At 42.0% G+C, this 20908-nt stretch overlaps 1 protein-coding gene across 2 annotated transcripts in view; it reads right to left on the bottom strand.

Annotated features, from left to right (window-relative positions):
- The window catches only part of PIP5K1B (phosphatidylinositol-4-phosphate 5-kinase type 1 beta), a 304219-nt gene that overhangs the window by 136290 nt on the left and 147021 nt on the right, over positions 1 to 20908 (bottom strand). For both annotated transcript variants that reach the window (XM_041743955.1, XM_041743956.1), the window contains exon 4: positions 6616 to 6746. In XM_041743955.1, the coding sequence (XP_041599889.1) occupies positions 6616 to 6746 (131 nt within the window). The remainder of the gene's footprint in view (positions 1 to 6615; positions 6747 to 20908) is intronic.

Here is a 20908-nt window from a genome sequence, read left to right on the forward strand (position 1 = left end):
GACCTCCCACTGGAGGGTCAGGTGGGCGGAATTCTACTTACAGAAGCTTGGTTAGCCACATGAGCATTCCCATTTGTATGGACTGTGAACACCTTAGCTTTGGGTTTCACAGCCTGATAACCTAGCGCTATTTGGGGTGCTGCTGGGAGGAGAGATTTGGTGCTAAGTAGTAAGGTGAAACTATTTTAGCATTTCCAGGACACATAAGGGGTTCAGTTTGGGAGCCGAGAGCCAGAGCTTTGATGATTTCAAGGCAGCACTTTATATTTGGTGAATTCATTGATTTCAAACTGTATCTGTCAATAGTGGGTTTGGAACCTGTTGGCAAAAGGAGTTGGCCAGCAACTCCTGGGTGATTAGTGAGGGTGAGAAGTCTCATGACCTGCCGTCTGTAAGCTAGAGGCCCAGAAAAGCTGGTAGTGTAATTCCAGCTCAAATGTAAAGGTCTTAGAACCAGGGGAACCAATGGTGTTAAGTTCTGGTCTGAGTCAGAAGGCCCAAGAGCCAGGAGTGCTAGTGTCTGAAGGCAGGAGAAGATGTCTGTCCATCTCAAGCAGGGAGCAAATTTGCTCTTCCTCTACCTTTTGGTTCCATTAAGGCCCTCAACAGATAAAATCATGCCCACAACAAATCGCTGAGGTACTCTTGAGTCAATGTACTGATTTGAATGCAAATTTCCTCTGGAGAAATCATCACAGACACACTCAGAAATAATGTTTTATCAGTTATCAGGCATCCCTTAGGCCAGTCATATTGAAATATAAAATTAGCCATCATAGCAAGCATGACGACAAGAAGCAGGGTAAGTGGAGGGTGCTTTGTCTAAATGTACCAACGGTGCAAACTTTGAGCAGCAATACAGTGGGACAAGGGACTCTATAGTCCAGTAACAAATTAATGGTGGCACCTACTCTTCAAATTGGACCTTTGTAAGTCAGGGTCTGTAGAAGCTGACTTAAGTGTTATTAATTTCCTCTGCCATTTCAGGCAAGTGGAGTCCCTTATGACTCTTGATTTAACCAGTGAAATTTCAATCGGTCCCCTCTTTCTTGCCAAATTAGTGCTCCTGAATGGGAAAACAAAGCAAAACAAAGCCAAAGACACACTCCTTGCTGGTGTCACCCTCCTGCCGAGCACTTCGGGCACACAGAGAGACATGTGCTATCTCGTGCAATGCAAGGCCGCACCATCTTTTGAGGCCAGCTGGCTGACAGCCAGTCTTTAAAAATCAGTAGATGAAAGCAGCTTAAAGTTCAAAATCAAATAATGTATTGTGGGCTGTCATTGACCGGGAACACATGATATCAATGACTGTCTAAATGCCAAACCTCCCAAGTAGTTGGTACCACCCTGGGAAGTCGTGTTTTGAAGGCAATTTTAGATAAGTTAAAATGTTATGTAATATTCAATACATGCACTAAACCTTTTATTTTGAACTAAAGGAAGAGGCATGTACCTTTTATTAATAGGAAATCCGTTTCTCCCCATCCCCACTACTTAAATGTTGAACAAATATTTAGAGAGCTTTGAATTGAAGGGACATCATACTCTTTGACTTGTCCAGCATTGGCCACAAATCCTCTTTAAAGCAGGGAGGACTATTCTAGCAGTCTTGTGTGTTGTCCACATCTACTTATATAAGGCCTGGGACAGAATATCTGTACAACTGGGGTTGTCAATCTTTTTAGAATCTCTGTTGCAACTACTTAGAGCTCTACTCAGCTCCAGACAACATGTAAATGAATGGATATGGCTGTGTTCCAATTAAACTTTATTAACAAAATGGGACAGGGAGGCATATTTATCCTAGAGGCTGTACTATGCTGACCCATGGTATATAAAGACAGGTTCTCAGATGAGTTAACATCAACATTACTTGAAATGCAGGTAGTTCGCTAATCTATCAAAACCATAATATCTAGCACTGAAATCTGACAATGCTCATATGAACCATTGACCAGTATGTTTGCTTGCCATTTAGAAAAATGTTTCACCCTGACAATAGTTCTGAGTAATTTTCTGCTCAATGACAGTATCCCTTGGCCATTCACATAAATCCCAAAGAGTGCAGACATCAAACTTATGGGCAATTTGTGTTCTGCAATGATCCTTATGTCAAACTGAACTCCATTTTATAAATGAAGAGATTTTTTTTTAAGTGAAGAGATTAAAATGCAGAAGACTTTTAGGAATTCTTTAGGTAGATGATTATTCTTGAATATGGAAAGTTATAAACATTTTTAGTGCCAGCTTTCAAGCCGTATTTTCTCTTACAGGGAAGACAGTGATGGGGTCTCCAAAAGCGGAGAAGAAAGTATTACAGCTGCTTATTGAGGGCCTGGAGAGACAGCTTTAGGTTGATAATTTTGAGGTCAAAGCTGGATACTTTTTCTGATTCAAAAAAGTAGGAATCCTGTTACTGTGCTTTCTTGCCACAGTGTAAGGAAATGCAAAACTCTGGAGACAGCCACCCTGAGTTCAAATCCTGCCTTTACCATTTATTGGTTGTACAGCTTTGGGTAAAGCCATTTACTGTCTCAGGGCCTTATCTACTTCCTATGTAAAATAGATATTTTTGTTTTTTGGTAAAGATGAAAGGTAAAAACAATAATTTAATATCATGTTATATAAATATTATATCAATAAAACCATGGGTGGCTCATAGTAGGTACTCCTAAGTTTTGCCACCTGAGGTTCATGTTTACAAGGCAAAACATTATGAAACATCCTCTTTCTTCTTCACTTATACATTAAAATTTGTAACTAAGTTTCCGATCACAGCAGAGAATCTAGGGTCAAAAGATTAAGATATGGGCAAAGTCCTCTTACTCCTCTACTTTGATTTTGGAAGATCATGCAATTAGATCGTTGAAAGGGATTTTACATCATCCTTCAAATCTCAAGTCCAGAGGCTTTTCCATCTACAAAATGAAATCATCTGTAGAACAAATATGTATTATCTAAAAATAACGTTGAGCTACTTTAACATAAATGAATGAATGAATGAATGAATAAATAAATAAATAAATAAATAAATAAAAAATGCATTTTGTTGCCAAGGGAAACAGATCCTGCAGCTTCACAATGGTAGTGAATTAGAACATCTCAAGGTACCCTAAGCAATTAGTTTTCTTCATGACCCAGATAGATTCAGTGCATGTTAGAGCCATCAGACACTTCAGAATGCTTAGTTGCTCACAACCAGGGACAGTCCTGCTGCTGTCCCCCTACCCCCCCGCCCATCTCCAGGCAGGTATAGAAGTACGGGCGGATGGGGAGGGTATTTTATCTAGCAGCTTTATTGTGGTATAACTGACATATAATAAGGTACAGTCTGTTAATTTTCATAGGTGTCTATATCCATGAAACCATCACCATGATCAAGATATTGAATTTACTCATCACTTTGGGGGAGCATTTTGATTGTGAGGGTAATAAGGAGATATTACTGGCATGGCCTTGGGGGGTGACAAAACTCCTGAAGTGTGCAGTCTTACACAAAGAATTGTCTTATCCAAAATAGCCATTGAGAAATGCTGGCTCCAATCGCTTTGTTAAACGAATGAAGAAACAGCCTAGATAAGGAAACTGAGGCAAGGCCCATATATGTTTCTTCTGTCCTTATGTAAAGATACCCAGAGTACATCTGTTATTTAAACAAACAATACAGTGTTTGCTAAAAGAAATTCTTGTCTGAATCAAATGCTTCATGTCATATTGACATTTAAAAGCTATACATATTTCAGGTTCACCTGGGTGGCTCAGTCGGTTAAGTGTCTGCCTTTGGCTAGTGATTTTAGGGTTGTGGGACTGAGTCACTGGGCTCCCTGCTTGGTGTTAGTCTGCCCACCGCCCCCAACACTGTGCTCTCTCTCTCTCTCTCAAATAAAAAAATTAAACAGAATCTTCAAAAAAAATAAATAAAAGCTATATATGCTTTAAAATGATATATTTTAAATGTGACAGAGAGTTCCTCTAAGTAGGGTCAGTTAGCTAGGTATTCCTCTCCACCCAGTTATGTGTCTGCCATGCAGGGACTGGTGTTGTTACCCTGGCACAGAGAGTAGAGGTCAAAGACACAAATACTGGGTATGGACAATGCTGGCTTTCCTACTCCCGAGGAAAAAGGTGAAAAAAGACCTCATTGTGTCTTAATTATAAGATATAACATGCTTATAATAAATCATCCATGAACAAAAGGATTGATGGCACCATGAAAGTACCTATAGTACATATGAAGACCTACTTATGTGCTCCATATTGTAAAATATCTCACAGAGTATCATGTATAATTTAGTTGCTAGATAAAATTTTAGGTATTAATTTATAAAGTCATTTGGGGTTTTATTAGTTGCACAAAGCACCTAACAACTCCAAGAATGAAATTTGGTTATCTATCAGAAAGATTATCACTGTAACATGGGAAGTAATGTGCCAGGTCAGTGGTTCTCAAACAATTATGCGCTCAGAATCACCTGGAGGGATTGTTCAACAGATGCTCCGTCTCACCTCCAGAGCTGCTGATTCAGTTGATCTGGGGTGGAGTCCAAGAATATGCATTTTTAAACAAGTTCCAGGTGATGCTGAGGCTGCAGGTCTGGGGAGTGCATGCTTGGCCATGCTTTCCCAGGAGCCCATCCATACTTGGCTCTATTGATTGGACACTACAGGTAGAAGAGACCAGGGGGATGGTGCATGCTCTTTATCTACCCATCTGCCACTGTAACTGCTCTCAGTGGCCTGAACTCACTGCCAGTCACCCTACCACAGAAGACCTCGATTTCTCTTGTTCTTTGTAGCTAAATTAAAAAGTCAGAATAAAAGATTCAGATAAACCTGTGACTTCCTGACTTTCTAGAGAAAAAAAAATGTAGTTAATATATACTTTCTGGGAATGATAAACAGACTGCAAAAACAAACACACAGGGGCACATGGGTGGCTCAGTTGGTTAAGCATCTGACTTCGGCTCAGGTCGTGATGTTAGGGTCCTGGGATCGAGCCCAGGCTCTCTGCTCACTGTGGAATCTGTTTCTCCCTCTGCCCCTCCCCCACCCCCTGATCACTTGATTGCACCTCTTTTGCTCTCTCTCTTGCTCAAATAAATAAAATCTTAAAAAAATAAATAAAAACAAACACAGGACAATTTCCAACTATGGAAAGATGAACAGTGTCATGAGAAAACAGGATTATATGTTAGGTTTGAGCTGTCTGTCTCCTGTATGGAAACTTCTTCTGGACCCTAGAGAAGCAAATTTTAAAAGTTCTGATAGGGCAGCCCGGGTGGCTCAGCGGTTTAGCGCCACCTTCAGTCCAGGGCGTGACCCTGGAGACGGGGGATCAAATCCCATGTCAGGCTCCCTGCATGGAGCCTGCTTCTCCCTTTGCCTGTGTCTCTGCCTCTCTCTCTCTCTCTGTCTCTATGAACAAATAAAATAAAATAAAAGTTCTGATAGATCAACTGTATTCTTCAGCCAAACTAGGCTGTCTGGGTTCATCACCTAATGGTTTGATTTCCAGACAGTTGACACCTGGACATGATGGAGATATATGTAACTATCATTTCCCTGAAGATTAAGAAAACAATAATAAGGCCATGCAGGTCCTGAGGGTCAAGGGTCACCCCAGCCATTCTCACCCGAGTCCAGGAATAACTATTAACAAAAGTGGCTTATTTGGCAGAGAAATACTTATTTTAAAATATATATGTGTCTTCTAAGTCAATCCTAATAGCCCCAAAGATTAATTAATTGCCCTAAGCCCCCAAATCAAGTAGCTGTATTTTTATTTTCTAGGTCCTTTTCTTTGAAAATCCCTGTCAGTAGTGGTGACAAATCCAATTTAACAATGATTACTTCTTCTCAGCCTAGCACTAGGCTTTAAGAATTTTAATTTATTTACTTTATTTTGGTAAAGACAGTATAACATAGGGCTTGCCATTTAAACCATGTGTAAGTGTACAGTTCTGTGCGATTGAGGCCATTCACGCTGTTGTGCAACCAAAGCCACCATCCATCTCAGATTTATTTGTTGAATAAATAAACGTACTCACCGCCCACCAAAAAAAAATGTGATAAAGCTGATGGTGGCACGTATGGTTAACTGGGGTGTGCTTGCAAATATGGTGTCAGGGTAGCAGGAGTCTCATAAGGTCTCTGGAGGAAAGCTAAGTCAAAGTCATCATGAATGAAGACCTACATGACTGAGCTCAGAATATGAAGCTCAGTCGTGAGCCTCCAGCCCATCTTTGAAATTGGAGGAAGCAACAACCTGGCACCAGTTGCTTCTAAAATGCCTTCTTTTGCTAAACCCATGCAGACATTACTCTGTGAGTACTGCACTCTTTCCCACTGAATTTCAAAGCCTGTCTTCACACAGTCTTCTAGGCATTACATAAACTACAAGTAGCCCACAGGACAGAACCTACTTCCTCTCTCCATATAAAAAATGCAAGCCATCGAGGCAACATAAAGTGACAATCATTTGCACTGCTTCTAGGCCTGCTAAAGGTCCAGCGTGAACACGTTTGCATGCACTGGTAGGAAAGTCTTCAATGTGGAGATGCCACCAGGCAGGTTCTTTTGCACAGAAATCCTCACCAACAGAGATGTTCTTACCTGGGCAGGAACACGCTTTCCACCACATAAAAGTCTTGCATGAGGACATCTCTATCTGGCTTGGAAGTGAGATTCCCCACGGTGTATCCTATTCCCAGCTGAATAGCACCTTTGATAGCAGATGATGCAGTCTGCAAAGAAAACAAAGGTCAGGGTTAACCTCCATGGTCAAGGTCTCCTTCAAAGTTCCAAGCAGCGAGTGAGGTCAGATGTTTTTTCTTGTTCCAAGGCAAAGAGGAAGCTGGGTTTGGAGAGATGATAGGATGCTTCTTTTGATGGTGAGTCTATTCTGAACATTAAGGACCCTCCTTGATATGGAATTTTTTAATGATAATCTTTCCTACAAATATTTCTAAGGTCAAGTTATAGTCCCAAATCTCCACCTTTCTTTTAGTAAGAACTCAGAAATTTGGTAGGATACTTTCATTATGTAGCATTATTATTTCTATCAAAAGAGAAAGGCTACAGCCACATTTTTTAAAAATCTGAAGTTCTAGAACATACCTATGGGTGAGGAAGAGTATTTTATCTTCAAAAGAAATGAGAGAACAAAAAATAACCTGAATTTGGATAAAGTTTAATTTGGAAATTGCTTACTGGTTTCATTTGCCATGGATCAATCAGCAAAATTTCCTACATTGATCTGTGATAAAACCCATAGAACTGGAATACCAATACTTCCAACTGACTACTTTCCCAGGATCATTCCATAATTCAATTCACACAATATTAGGGAATGATGATGCACCTACACACGTGTATACATATGTATACATGCATGCGTGTGAGTGTGTACACAGTTTTAACCAACACAATAGGAGAAAAAGCAGAATAACACCATTTAGGAAAATTAGAAGACAGTCTTCTTGATGTTTGTAAAAGTGCGGCCATTTCAGGAGAAGTCAACTTTTGGGGACTTAGTCCTATGCTAGCGATGGTTTGTTTGGAGGTGGGGTGGAAAGGCTGCAGATTAGCTTGTTCTATGTGTCCTTTGTTTGTGATCACAGAACAGCATCCAGACAGGTTTAAGAGGTCTGAGAGTTTTATGCAGAAATAATTTTGAGCCTTTAAGAATGGATTAGCTCCATAATTAAGGAAATCTGAGGATCAAGGATCAAATTTGAGGCCACGATCAATCAGTGTACAGCTCAGCCACTTCCACCCACACAGCTGGTAACAACCCTTCTCCCTGTGGAGTCATCATTTGGTGGCTTGCTCACCCCATTGCAAATGTGACATCATCCCTAGTCTGACGGCAACTCCCTACTCTCCTCTGTACAGGAGGCAGAAAAATGGCCCGCATGCCTCTTTACTTAAGATCCCAGGGCAGCAGGATGGCAAAAGACTTAGAACTCAAAGCCCCCAGTGCAACTAGTGCTCCGAAAACAAAAAGGTTGCTATTTTAATTCTCCACTCTGAGCTCTGCAATGCCACCAGTTGGCATCAGTGACCTTTTGTACCCAGAGCTCTGACTTCTGAAGGCTGAAATGGATTTCATTTTAACCTCGCATAAAAATTCAAAAGGCATCCCTTCTATCCATTACTCAGAGCTGTATGGCACAAGGTATGACATCAGCATTTTCCAGAGGACCCGACACCCCGAAGAGTTCTGTTCCAGACCTATCAACATGGTCATGTGCTCTCAAAGTGCCTGTCTCTCTCTGTCCCCTACCCCTGACGGCTTTCTGGAACTATCTGTAGTTCTAACTTAATTCAGTCATCTAGCGCTCCTTGGGCTGGAACACCTGTCACACAGATGTAGTACTCAATTCTTTGTTGACTACCCTCCTCCCTGACCCCCAGCAACAAAAGGTGATCGAATAGTAGGAGTCTCTATCTGGTATTTTCAAACTTTAGAAAGCAGGAGAATCTCTGCAATACTTATTAAAACAGACCAAAGGCAAAACCACGGAGACAGTAAAAAGAGCAGTGGTTGCCAGGGGTTAGGGGAGAGGTGGCCAGGGGTTGGGAGATGAGGGTGGAGTACAGAGGGTGTTCAGGGCAGGGAAAATACTCTGTATGACACTGTACTGGTGGCTACAGGTCATTATACATTTGTCTAAACCCATAGAAACCCATCATCAAGCGTGAATCATAATGGAAACCATGGACTTTGGCTGACTATGATGTGTCAATGCAGGTTCATCAATTGTAGCAAATGCACTGTGTTCTAGTGGGGGATGGTGACAGTGGGGATGCTCTGCATGTGTAGGGGCAGAGAGTACATGGAAAATCTCTGCACCTTCTCAATATTTCTGTTACCCTACAACGACTCTAAAAAATGTCCTTAAACAAAAAAGTCAATGGGCATTGCCAACCAAAACCAAAACCAAGAACAGATGGATGGGTTGCATTTCTAGGCTTTCTGATTCTGGAGGTCTAGGGGGAGGCTCAAGGATTGGCTCTTGCTGTAAGAAGCACTGGAAAAATCTTCCTATGGCAGAAGATTAAATTTTGAGTTCCCCAAAGAATAATACTGTGGAAGGAGTCCTACTGACGTCTGTTTATGTTAAACCCCCAAGCAGACTTGTGATCCTATTACCTTCTTTTTAGCTTCTTAAAATTCAAGAGCTCTGATGGGAGAATGTAGCAATTATAATACACGTTAAATTTTTTGGATCAACTCTTTGTGTCAGACACTAGATATACAACCATCACACAATCACAATCCAGCATAATCATAGCACCTACTTACAGAGCATTTGCTATGTGGCAGGCATTGCTCTAAGTGCTTTTGATTATTCGAACTCTTTGATCCTCACAATGACCCTATGAAGTAGGTATTATTACTATTTCCATTTTACTAACTCAGAAAGGTTTAGTAACGTACACTAGGTCACACAGCTAGGGAAGATGTGGGACTAGGACTCATACCTGGGGAGTCTGGCTCCAGAGTCCAAGTTATAAGCCACTATATACCACAGCCTATAACATCTAAATCTCTGAATGCATAGGATCCTTTCAAGGACCCTGAGAAGTAGCAACAATCGCACCCATTTTACAGGTGGGGATTTAAGGCACTACAAGGTTAAGGGACTTGCTCCAGCCACGTTGCTAGCATGTGGTAGAGTCTTGCTGCAAAGCCCATGCTGCTTCCACATCTGTTTTTTCGTTTGTTTTTTTTTCCAAAATGAGCCCAGAATCCAAGTCAGAAGTTGCCTTTAAAGTCTAGCCGTTTGACCTCAGCAAAGGAAGTAGCTCTGTGGGAGCCATTCCTTTTGATAAAATAGGGATAAAATATGTTATTTGCTTCCAGTCCTACCCAGCCATGAGTAAGCCTAGGAAAAACTGTAAACCACTTGGTAAACCAGTATAAATACTGGTTAATGTCATTTAACGTTAAATGTTTATGTTAATATCACTACTAATAATATGGGGAGGTATAAACATAAGGAGGTATTTTGCTGCTGAGGGAGGGATCACGCTTTGAGGTTTCCTCCTTTCCATCTCCCTGTAAAATTAAGTGCTTTAGCCCTGATGCATTTGTGTAGAATTAAAAAGCATTTTGCCTATTTTGTGGAAATTTCTGATGGCATTCACAGAGGCATGTGGTTTCTTGAGTCACCAGCAGTAAAGGCCTCACCATGGGGCCTGGTGATGGGCAGTGCTGTCGCATTTTCTAACACAGCCACTCTTGAGCAAGATGTGCTTTAAAACTGTAAAACTGAAGGCACCAGGGTGGCTCAGTGGTTGAGCATCTGCCTTCAGTTCTGGACATGATCCCAGGGTCCTGGGATTGAGTTCCACATCAGGCTCCCTGTGAGGAGCCTGCTTCTCCCTCTGCCTGTGTCTCTGCCTCTCTCTCTATGTCTCTCATAAATAAAATCTTTTAAAAAACCCTGTAAAATTGAAATGCTACCTGGAGTGTCTATGGTTGGCAGAAGAGTAAACCATGATGATGATGAAGAATCTTCTGTGTGTAGTACCAGTGGTTGGTCTTCTAGAATCAGCAATTCTTTCCCTGCAAACTGTGAACCACAAGCCCTTCTTCCTTCCTTGGGGATACCCTCCAACAGATCAGCGAACCAGTAACAAGTGGACGGCTCACACATACTCAGCCTCTCCAGTTTGCCTGGCAAGACTCTACGTACGTTTTAACAGAGCTGGGACATTACCATTTTCCTGTCAAACTCCAACAGGGACCTTTGACTCCTTTAAAACATATAGTTCAAGATTTCAGAACACAGTGAAACAGTCTATTTTTAGGTCAGTACTTTGCATGGGCTAAGTGGCAGCAACATGTTGCCTGGATACTAGTAAAACCTCTACAGCATTTCATACTCAGAGAGAGAACCAGAGAACATCACAGAAGCAAACCACCAACACTTACTTTCATAACTCCTCTTTCCTAACCCAAACTTGCACAGGGATGATGGTAATAAGAGGAAGATGAAGGTCAGCTTGATGAAGGTCAGATGAAGCATTTGTGTAACAGATCCTATGTTTCAAAGACCTATCTTTTAATGATCGTATTTGATCCTCATAATTTTTACGTAGGTAGGGAGGGTTTACAAAGCCCATAGGGGCACCTGAGAGGCTCAGTCGGTTAAGCATCCAACTCTTGGTTTCGGCTCATTTCATGATCTCAGGGTCCCGAGATCAAGTCCTATGTTAGGCTCCCTGCTCAGCGGGGGATCTGCTTGTCCCTCTCTCTCTGCCCCTCCCCCTAATGCTTGTTCTCTCTTTCTCGAATAAATATTAAGTCTTTTAAGAAATTTTTAAAAAATAAAACTCATTTTATAATAAAGGACTGCAGCTCTGGGAGATTAACTGAATCTAAATCCCTTGGCAGTGCATGGTAGAGCCAGGGGTGAAACTGTGATCACCAAGGCCCCTGGTTCAGTGCTCCACCCTCGACATTATTGTACGGGCCTGAATTTTTCTGCTGGAGACAGATCTGACTGAAGCCAAAAAGTACTGGTACAATGAGTTAATCATGGTGACAGCAACAACACGACTAAACATCTGTGGAAACCTACTATTACGGGAGCAGTGATCCTGACAACAGTAAGATTTAAATGAAGTGACATGGGTTACAGGAAACTGCTTTCTTCAGCACATTGTCTATGAAATTGGATCACTTAATATGCCATCTGATATCACTGGCCTGAAAAGGAAGTATGAAAACATTTCATGTCAACAGCATTTTCCCCTCCAAGGTGTTCTGATGAACTAATTATGGGATTGCAGCCATTATAGATGATGCCACAGTGATTTTTATCAGAAGTACAGATCTCATTGTGTCACCACCTAGCTTGAAACCCTCTAATGGGTTCCTGGTGTCCTCACTGCAGGATTAAGCCCAAACCCTTTAGCTTTACATGGAAGCCCATCTGATAGCATTACTCCTTCCTGACATCCATGGATTCTTGCATCCAAATTAAAAAGAGATTCCCCACCCCTCCAACACCCCCCCACCATGCACACATATACTCACACACTCATAAAAACACACCCACACCCACACTCTATCCTTTGAGCAAGCTGACCTTATAGGTCCATGAATACCTAACAACTGCCTATGACATTTCCTGCTTGTGTGCATTTTTCCCAAGGAGAGGGCCCGATGTACTTTCTTTTTTTCAGAATGTCTGTTTTTTCCAAAACCACACACAGATCTAGGAAGTCTAGTTCTAAATTACAAATGTTCACTGCCAAGGTGCCTTAGACTAGGCCATAAACACCTTGCTCAGTAATACCTTTTCATAGCAAGAGGAGGCAGCTCGCGTCTAACAGGAAGAAGCCCACTCTCAGGTATAGGGTAACCCCCAGCCCAGCCCCATCGGAACCTATACTCAAGAATGGAGACATAGGCTTCTTTGTCCCATGATAGAAATAAGAGAAAAGACAGAGGGACAGATTGCATAGAATGGGTCATAGGACTACAGAAATGGGCAAGTCTGGGGGTGAACAACCTAAGGCCTGCTGAAAGAGAGTGGGGGCACCTCTTGCCTTCAGGTTGTTCAAACCATGTCTCCAGTCCCTCCCCTCCTTATGTCAACTTTCTATTGCTGCAGTAGCAAATAGCATCCAGGAGAATCTCCCCATCCACAGATCACTAACTGGATCACATCTGCGAAGTCCTTTTTCCATGTAAGGTAACATATATACAAAGACTAGGGATTGGGGCAGAGCCAACCATGAGGGCCCCATAATTCTGCAGATCGTTTTTCTCTACTTCAGGACTGACTCTAGCATTTTCTCTGGGATTTCCTCAGGCAAAGAGAAGAGCTCCCTTCAGGACTCCATTTGGTCAGATGCCCTTCTTTCACTTAACAAAGATCTGCGGATTTTCTGTGAGCCAGGCATCGGGGAAAGAAGGACATGGTTCTTGCTCTTGTGGGAGCTTCTGGTCTAGTGGGTGAATGAGATGTCAAGCAAAGACCCTCAGACATAATGACAACAGCAGTCCGGGACTTAAACAAGAGGGTGAAGTGATTAAGGCCCAATGGGTAGAGGTCCATTCTGGAAAGGTGGAGTTAGGAGAGGTGGCCCCGAGGAACAGTACACAGGCAGAAACCTAGAAGGTAAGAAGGGCCAGTCTGCAGGCTGTCTGGAGGCCCCACATGTGCTAGAGGCTCTTCTATGAACGGGGATACAGAAGTGGTCTGGCCAGAGTCCTGGCCCACCAGGAACTGTGAGTCCCATGAGGAGGTCGGGGGAACAGATTTCCAGGTAGAGACGAGCAGTTCAGGGACCCAAAAACAGACCATCGGGGGTCAACTGCAGTGGGCCACAGGGAAGTTGCCAGAACCGGAGGCCGGAAAGACATAGTGCTCCACCCTCCACAGTGCTCCAGATCCAGGGCTTACAGGCCATGCAAAGGGTTTTTGTGTTTTGATAAGGAAACAGCATCCTAATTTGAAAAGGATCATTCTGGCTGCTGGGAGGAAGGAAAGTTAGCAGGCTGTTGTAGTGGTTCCCACAGATGAGAAGATGGACAGAAGACATGAATGTGAGAGAGATTTTGGAAGGAGTTAGGGCTTGCTGTGAACTAGAAATGAGGGCAAGCAAAGTACCAACAAATCCTGGTGTTTTTCTGGATAAGTTGAGAGGATGGAAGTTCCTCGACTAAGGTAGGAGACTGAGGAGGAACACATTTCGGAGGGAAGATCAAACGTTCCATTTGAGATGCCAATGAGACATCCAGTTAGAGACATAAAGATACAAGTCTGGAGTTTTGAATAGAGGTTTGGGCTGAAAATTTGAATCTGAGTGTTTCTGGCATATAAAGGGTATTGAAAACCAAGGAGTTGGGTGAGTAACACAAGGAGACGGCGGATAGTTCTAGAAGGGCCCTGGACATGATGAAACATTGAGGGACCAGAAGGAGAATCATTAGCGATGACAGAGGAGTGACTGCAGGAGTGGGAAGAAAATCAGGAAAACATGGCTTTATAGAAACTGAGAAAAGAGAACTTGAAGAAAGGAGTGACCAGAATCTCAACCAAGCGGCTGTTTCATTTGGGAATGTGAATGTTACAACTTGCTGGGGTAGCAAAAGCTATGGGTTAAATTCTCTATTCTTTCTCTCTTGTATCATTGATTCATAAGTAAGTCCAAGTATGGATCTTGAATATGTGACAAAATTCATCGATAAACTCCAGTCAAATCCTGTCATCATATAAACCATATTTTTCAAATGTGCTTTTAACTTCAAAAAAATAAAATGGTAGTTTACAAAGGCAGGATGCAAAATACATACAATAAAATCTGAAAAAGAAAACTTCACAACCGTATTTATATACATCCACAGAGGAAAATAGGTCAGGAAAGAAATATTTCAAACTGTATGATTATTTGTGGGTGGTGGAACAGTAGGTGATCTGTACTTTCAAGCCTTATACTTCTCGAATTTCCCAAATGTTCTGTTATATGTAGGAAAAGAAATGTCCTTCAACCAAGGTACTGCTACTATATCAATTCATTTTGAGGGATGAATATACACATATGTACATGTATATACATGTTTGGGATTTGCTCATTTTTTATTTTAAATTTTTAAAGATTTTATTTATTTATTCTTGAAAGATACAGAGAAAGAGGCAGAGACACAGGCAGAGGGAGAAGCAGGCTCCCTGCGATGAGCCTGATATGGGACTTGATCCCGGGATCCTGGGATCCCGGAATAAGGACCTGAGCTGAAGGCAAATGGTTTGCTCCGTTTTTGCCTTTTGCTCAGTTTTTAAATCTCACTCTCTTTCAGGTCAAGGTCCCACTGCTAGAAATCTATGTAATAGCTACACCCTCGTGAAATGTAATTATCATCAACTTTGTCTCCCATTGCTTTTCTAAACTTATTCTGGGGTTAGATCTTCTTTCTCTTGCCCTAGGATAAAATTTAGGGCAGGTCTATGACTCTTCAGGTGACTCCCAGAATTAAAGGTCCTCTGCTCATCTCCAGTTTGTTAAAAATGTATTTGGGAAGTCTAGCAATAAAAACCAATGGGACACCTCCACAGTAATGTATGGGAAGTTTGAGAGTGATGCCAGTGTTTACTCCCTTCTTTGTTCCTATGAGGAATCTGATGTGGACAGGTACATCCTGAAAGTTAGAGCTCCTTTCTTATAGGCCTCTCCAGATAACTCCTATTTTGGGTTCTAGAAACTGTACCACTCTCTTAACCTCTCAGGCTTAAGGGAGGCAACGAGGTATGTACTAGTCTCAAGATACCTTGCTGTTCCCTGTAGTTTCCTTATATTCTCCCCATACCTTTGCCAACAGTGTCCTCTGTAAAGTCTTCTCAAATCACTCAATCTGAATGTGTCATCCATTCACTGTCCAGACCCTCTAGGGAAAGATCCACATACAGTCCACCAGCAAAGATCAGTTACACTGCCTCACCGGGACTCGAGGAGAGCTGGCTTCTTCTCTTTTAGAAGGGCTAGCTCTCCTCTGGAAGAGGGAACACAGATTCCAGTGGACGGCTTGCTGTCCTAGCCACACCACAGGTCCTACAACCTTAACTAAAACCTAGGCGTGTCTCCATGCCTTCAGTGTCATCCTTCTCCATTCTCCTTTTGGCTTCCCACCTACGCCCTAGGTCCACTTCCATTCTGATTCTCTCCATGCAATCTTTGATCATTGAGCAGCTAGATATCTTGTCTCCCTTCTCCCAGTAGGTGTGGTTTCACAAATGACTTTTGTGGTATTCTGTTACTGTCATAGTTGGAAACTACTTTTCTTATATAATTTCTGCAGCCTTCTACATTTTTGAAAATCAGAATGCTGGAGATAATGAGTAAGAATAATTATGTTCCTACCCTGTGCCTGCGCAGAGCCTCACAACAAGGTCATTGTGACATACTGGGCACTAAACAACCTTGCAAGATGCCCAAGACAGACTCGCTTTATGTTTAATTTTCTTTTATCACTAAGCAGTCTTTTAACAAAATCCCTGTGTATCCACTTGTTGGAAGGAAGGTTTGAGTCTCTAAATGTGATGGAAAAGGTAGAACAAAGGTAAAGTGTTTCATGGTTTCTTTTAAATGATCTCTACCTTATTTATATGATTGGCAGTGGAATTCTCTCATTGGAATGGAAAAGCATATTAAGCAAATGCTTCTCATTAACAGAAAAACACCATACTCTTTAGGTATTCAGCAGTGGTAAATTATACACTCTTAATTGCCCTTAAAGAAGATATACCATCAAGTGCAGATGAAATTTTTGATTTAGGATAGAACAGCATCATGAATGCTGCCATATTATCCTTTCAAAATATTACCGCATACACCGAGATATTCATCATCAGTGGGGAACAGTATAATAACCTTAACACTATATACGCTAGGGAAGAAAGTTTCATTTGTTTGTACATTGAAATAAAAATATTATTGGGGCACATGGGTGGCTCTGTCAGTTAAGCAGCTAGCTCTTCGTCTCAACTCAAGTCATGATCTCAGGGTCCTGAGATCCAGCCCTATATCAAGCTCAGTGCTCAGCAGGGAGTCCGCTTGAGATTCCTTCTCCCCCTTGCTTTGCCCCTCCCCTTGCTTGTGTGCTCTCTAAAATAAATTAAAATATTATTTATTTGATACAAGTTTAGATTCAAAAGGTAAAAATAAAAAGGGATTAATTTTTCATCTGTCTAGAATCAACGAAAACCAAGTTTCACCTCGTCTTAAGAGTATTGTTTCCCATAAGGGAGTTGTTGATTTTAAAGGTAAAATATATTAGTGCTAAGCACTGCTTTGGGGAGGGGACACCACAATGCCAATGGCAGATGATGCTAGTTGTCTGCAGTACCTATTTGCCCTTCTTATTGAGCAGCTATTCTCAACAAGGGTTGATTTTGTCCCACATGGGACACCTGGCAGTGTCTGGAGATAATTCTGGTTGTCATAAATGGGGGAGGGGGTGTGCCATTGACATCTTTTGGACAGAGCCCTGGGATGCTGCTAACATACAATGCGCAGCAAAGCCCCCTCAACAAAGAATTATTGAGCCCCAGACACCAATAGTGCCAATGTTAAGAAACTCTATTAGATAGTAATAGAAATTTTAATTGGGTATTTTGCCTGCTTCTCTTGCCATCAACTGTTGTCAGGTGACTAATTGCAGACCAATGTGTTGTGAGAGGAAATGATGTGTTCAACTCCCAGGTCACACTGTTATCAGGACAGAGTGTGTCCTCTGCAGATGTGATGGCTGGAGATGAAGCAGCCCTCCCTGATCCAATCTGGAAGCTGCCCACAGATGATGGGAGCAGAACAAGATAGAAACCTGTACCCCTGATGACTCTGCAGAGGAAGTAAATCATCTCCATCCTGTCGTGCATGAGAAAAACAAACTTCAACTCCGTGTAAGCCACAGGCATTCCGGTTCTTAGTTTTATACATAATTGAACCTGTATTCCAAGTGCTGGTAACCTGTGAACACAGGAGCAGACGTTCTTTACCTGAAATATGATAGACCCAAAAAGGTCTCAAACTGAAAGAGGAATGCCTACACAGACAGCACTGCTCAATTAAAAAACAAAACAAAACAAAAAAACAACAAAAACAAAAACAAAAAACAACCCCACAATGTAACCCATGCTCATTGAGAACAAGTCCAATAACTTAACCACAGAAAGTAGGACAGGGAGCCTGTGACTCTGAGACTGAGTGGCCACCACGGCCAAAGACCTAGCTAGCTCCAATCATCGGGGTGTGGGTGTGCAGGTGGTGAGTGGCAGGTGTTTGCAGAGCTACAAACACCCGCTCAGGGTGGATAGTAAATCCATGGGTGGCTCCTACCTGTAGTCAAGGGTGGTCTTGGAGCACCTTGGAGGAACTCAGAACCCAAGCCCAGGACAACAGAGAGAAAGAGCAGAGAGAAGACCATGGATGCCCAAAGCATGACCACTCAGCTCCTTCTACCACACCCTGCCCACCACCTCTAACGGATACCTTGGTAGTAAATGTCTTTTCTGCATTTCTCGAAAAGATAAAAGGGGAAGTAAAATGTGAACACGATCTTCAGAGCTAACTATTATCACTTCTTTTATGTGTGTCTTTCTATACTTTTTTCTTTACACATCAAAAATACATGTGCACATAGATATATTAAAGAATAAAAATGGCTCTTACTGAATAGTTCTACTGGAGTTTTTAAAAAAGATTTTATTTAAGAGAGAGAGAGCGTGAGCACGAACAGGGGGAGAGGCAGAGGGAGAAGCAGGCTCCCCGCTGAGCAGGGAACCCAATGTGGGACTCGATCCCAGGACCCCAGGATCATGAACTGAGCTGAAGGCAGACACTCAATGGACTGAGCCTCCCAGCTGCCCCTGCAGTTTGTCTTTTTCTTTTTTTCTACACTATATCCTAACATGTCCATCTACACAAATTCTCATTATTTTTCATGGTTACAGAGTGTTTCATAGTTTGTATGCAACACAACTGTTTTATATCTATTCTTCGACTGATGGCCATTAGGGTTCCTGTTCTCTCTTTTAATAGCAAATAATGCTACAATGAACACCCTTGCTTGTATATTCTTGCCCATTTATCTACTGGGTATTTCTGCAGCATAGATGCTTAGAACGCTGAGGGAAAAGATATGTACATTTATACTTTTGGTAGGTACTCCCAAAATGCATTCTAAGACATTTTGTCAATACTGTCAGCAACAGCGTAGAAGAACGTACGTGCTTGTCATCAAGCCCTCACCAACACCGCTACCATTAATACTGTTATTTTGTGCTCCTCTTGCTGGTTGGGTTCCCATTTTCCTGATCACCTATAAGGGACGCCTCTTTTGTGTGTTTGCTGTATTATCTGCTTTTAAATTAATAATTTTCATTTCTTTATGGTTACACACTAGTAGCCATGCTCAATTATTTTATATCAATTAAAGCTCAACTGCATTTACAAAATAATGCCACTAGAAACTCTGAAGCAGTAAAATTCTATGTCTGCTCTCAGGAATTTTTTTTTTAATTTTTGAAATTATAAGCTTTCACAGTGTGTAGAAAGGGTAGCTATTCTTATCTAAGAAATGGAAGAAATGGTTCTTCTTTCTTTTTACTATAATACACATTTGCACTTCTCTAGTTGTTAAGATTTGAAATAGTACCTTAGAAGAATTCTAAGATATATCAGATTCACATATATATATATTTTTTTTGCAAATAGAAATGTGTTCCATAATTGGCTCATTGGGATGAGGGGCTCTTTTGGGGGAAACACATAACAGCAGCCTGGGAATGAGGGGAGATTGAGAAACACACCTGGGGAGAGATACAGAGAAGTTGTAAAGACACTTCTCTATCTGTCCCTTTAGAGCCTTACACTGTATGGTTAAAAAGATCTTGTGGGTGGCCTCCTTTGTAGTGGAAGTGATCAGCCATCTGTAGCTGGAGTTACTGCACATGGTAGCAATCTCCTGCCCTACCTCTACCTTCATTTCTTTCTGGGGAAAGCTGAATGAATGGAGCACACTGGGATCATTTCATTATTCTGCTGGTACTGACATTTCTGGAGTGCCTACTGTGATCTAGATGTTGTACTGAGTGCATGAGAGGTGTTTTCACCTTGATATGCATTATCTTCACAACACTATACGAGAAGTAAAACTGTTACTTCTGATTTACCTATGATGAAACTGGCTCAGACAGAGAAGCAAGGGGCGCCTGGGTGGCTCAGTCAGTTAAGTGGCCAACTCTCGATTTCAGCTCAGGTTATGATCTCAGGGTTGTGAGATCAAGCCCCGTTTTGGGCTCCATCCTCAGTGAGAGGTCTGCTTAAGATTCTCTCTCTCCCTCTGCCCCTCCCCACGTCCCCCATTTGCACTTGGGTGCTTGGTCTTTCTCTAAAATAAATACAAGAAATCTTAAAAAGAAAAAGATAGAGAAACTTACCCAAAGCTACATAGTGAGGAAGTGACAAAGCTGGCCCTTATATGCAAGCCCATGTTCCCAACTATCATATTCAACATCATGACGGGACACAGAAATACAGAGATGTCAGCTTTGCCAGTTGATTTAGCACAGGCCCAGCTAAATTCTATGGCTAGTCTAACGACCATAGAATTAACCTGGCTGTGTGGACCTATTTCCAGGCCCAAACCAGGCCAGCTGCTATTCTTTCTATTTATATTCTCCATTGACCAGCAAATCCATGGTTTGCCCAGAGGTGTGGAGGTGGGGCAGGGCCAAGCCTCACCCTTAGAGTGTCCCCAGGAGGCATTTCCACAGAACTCTGTCAGGTCAGGTGCAGGGAAACACGGGCACGAGTTTGAGAGGCATCCAGTTGGTGCCAAAATAGAAAGGTTTCAATGCAATGTTAGCATTTTAAATCTTTACAAAAGGAATGAGAATCTAGGCTCGTCTAGTGGCTCTACATAGCACAGGTGCATGACAACAACCGAGTCCTTCCCACCAAAGGAAACCCTTCAGCAATGTCACTGTCTCCACCATCCTTGATGGCCTTATATTAGTCCCAACTATTAGAGAGGCCACTAACCTCTAGCCTTGCCCCAGGTCTCCTGCCCTGCAAAAGCTCTTGCTGCATATGAAGACAGATGAACGGACAGACAGACAGACACACACACACACAGAGCTGCTGTTGTTTTAGGAATTAGATAATTAAAACTCCTTAAAGGGGGCAAAGACTTCTAGGACAACTTACTATACTTCTGCAAACACCAGCAGCAAGTAAGATCTTATTGTTCTTCTATTACCTACACCAAGACATCTCCAACCTTTCCTCTTCATTCCACCAACTGACCTCTTCAGTTATGAAAAGAAGAACGTATTTAGCTAAGGAGGAGAAATAACCCAGTGCCTTGTGCTCTGATAGTGTTGGCAGG

Source organism: Vulpes lagopus, chromosome 2 (genome assembly GCF_018345385.1).
Source record: "Vulpes lagopus strain Blue_001 chromosome 2, ASM1834538v1, whole genome shotgun sequence".
Taxonomy (NCBI): domain Eukaryota; kingdom Metazoa; phylum Chordata; class Mammalia; order Carnivora; family Canidae; genus Vulpes; species Vulpes lagopus.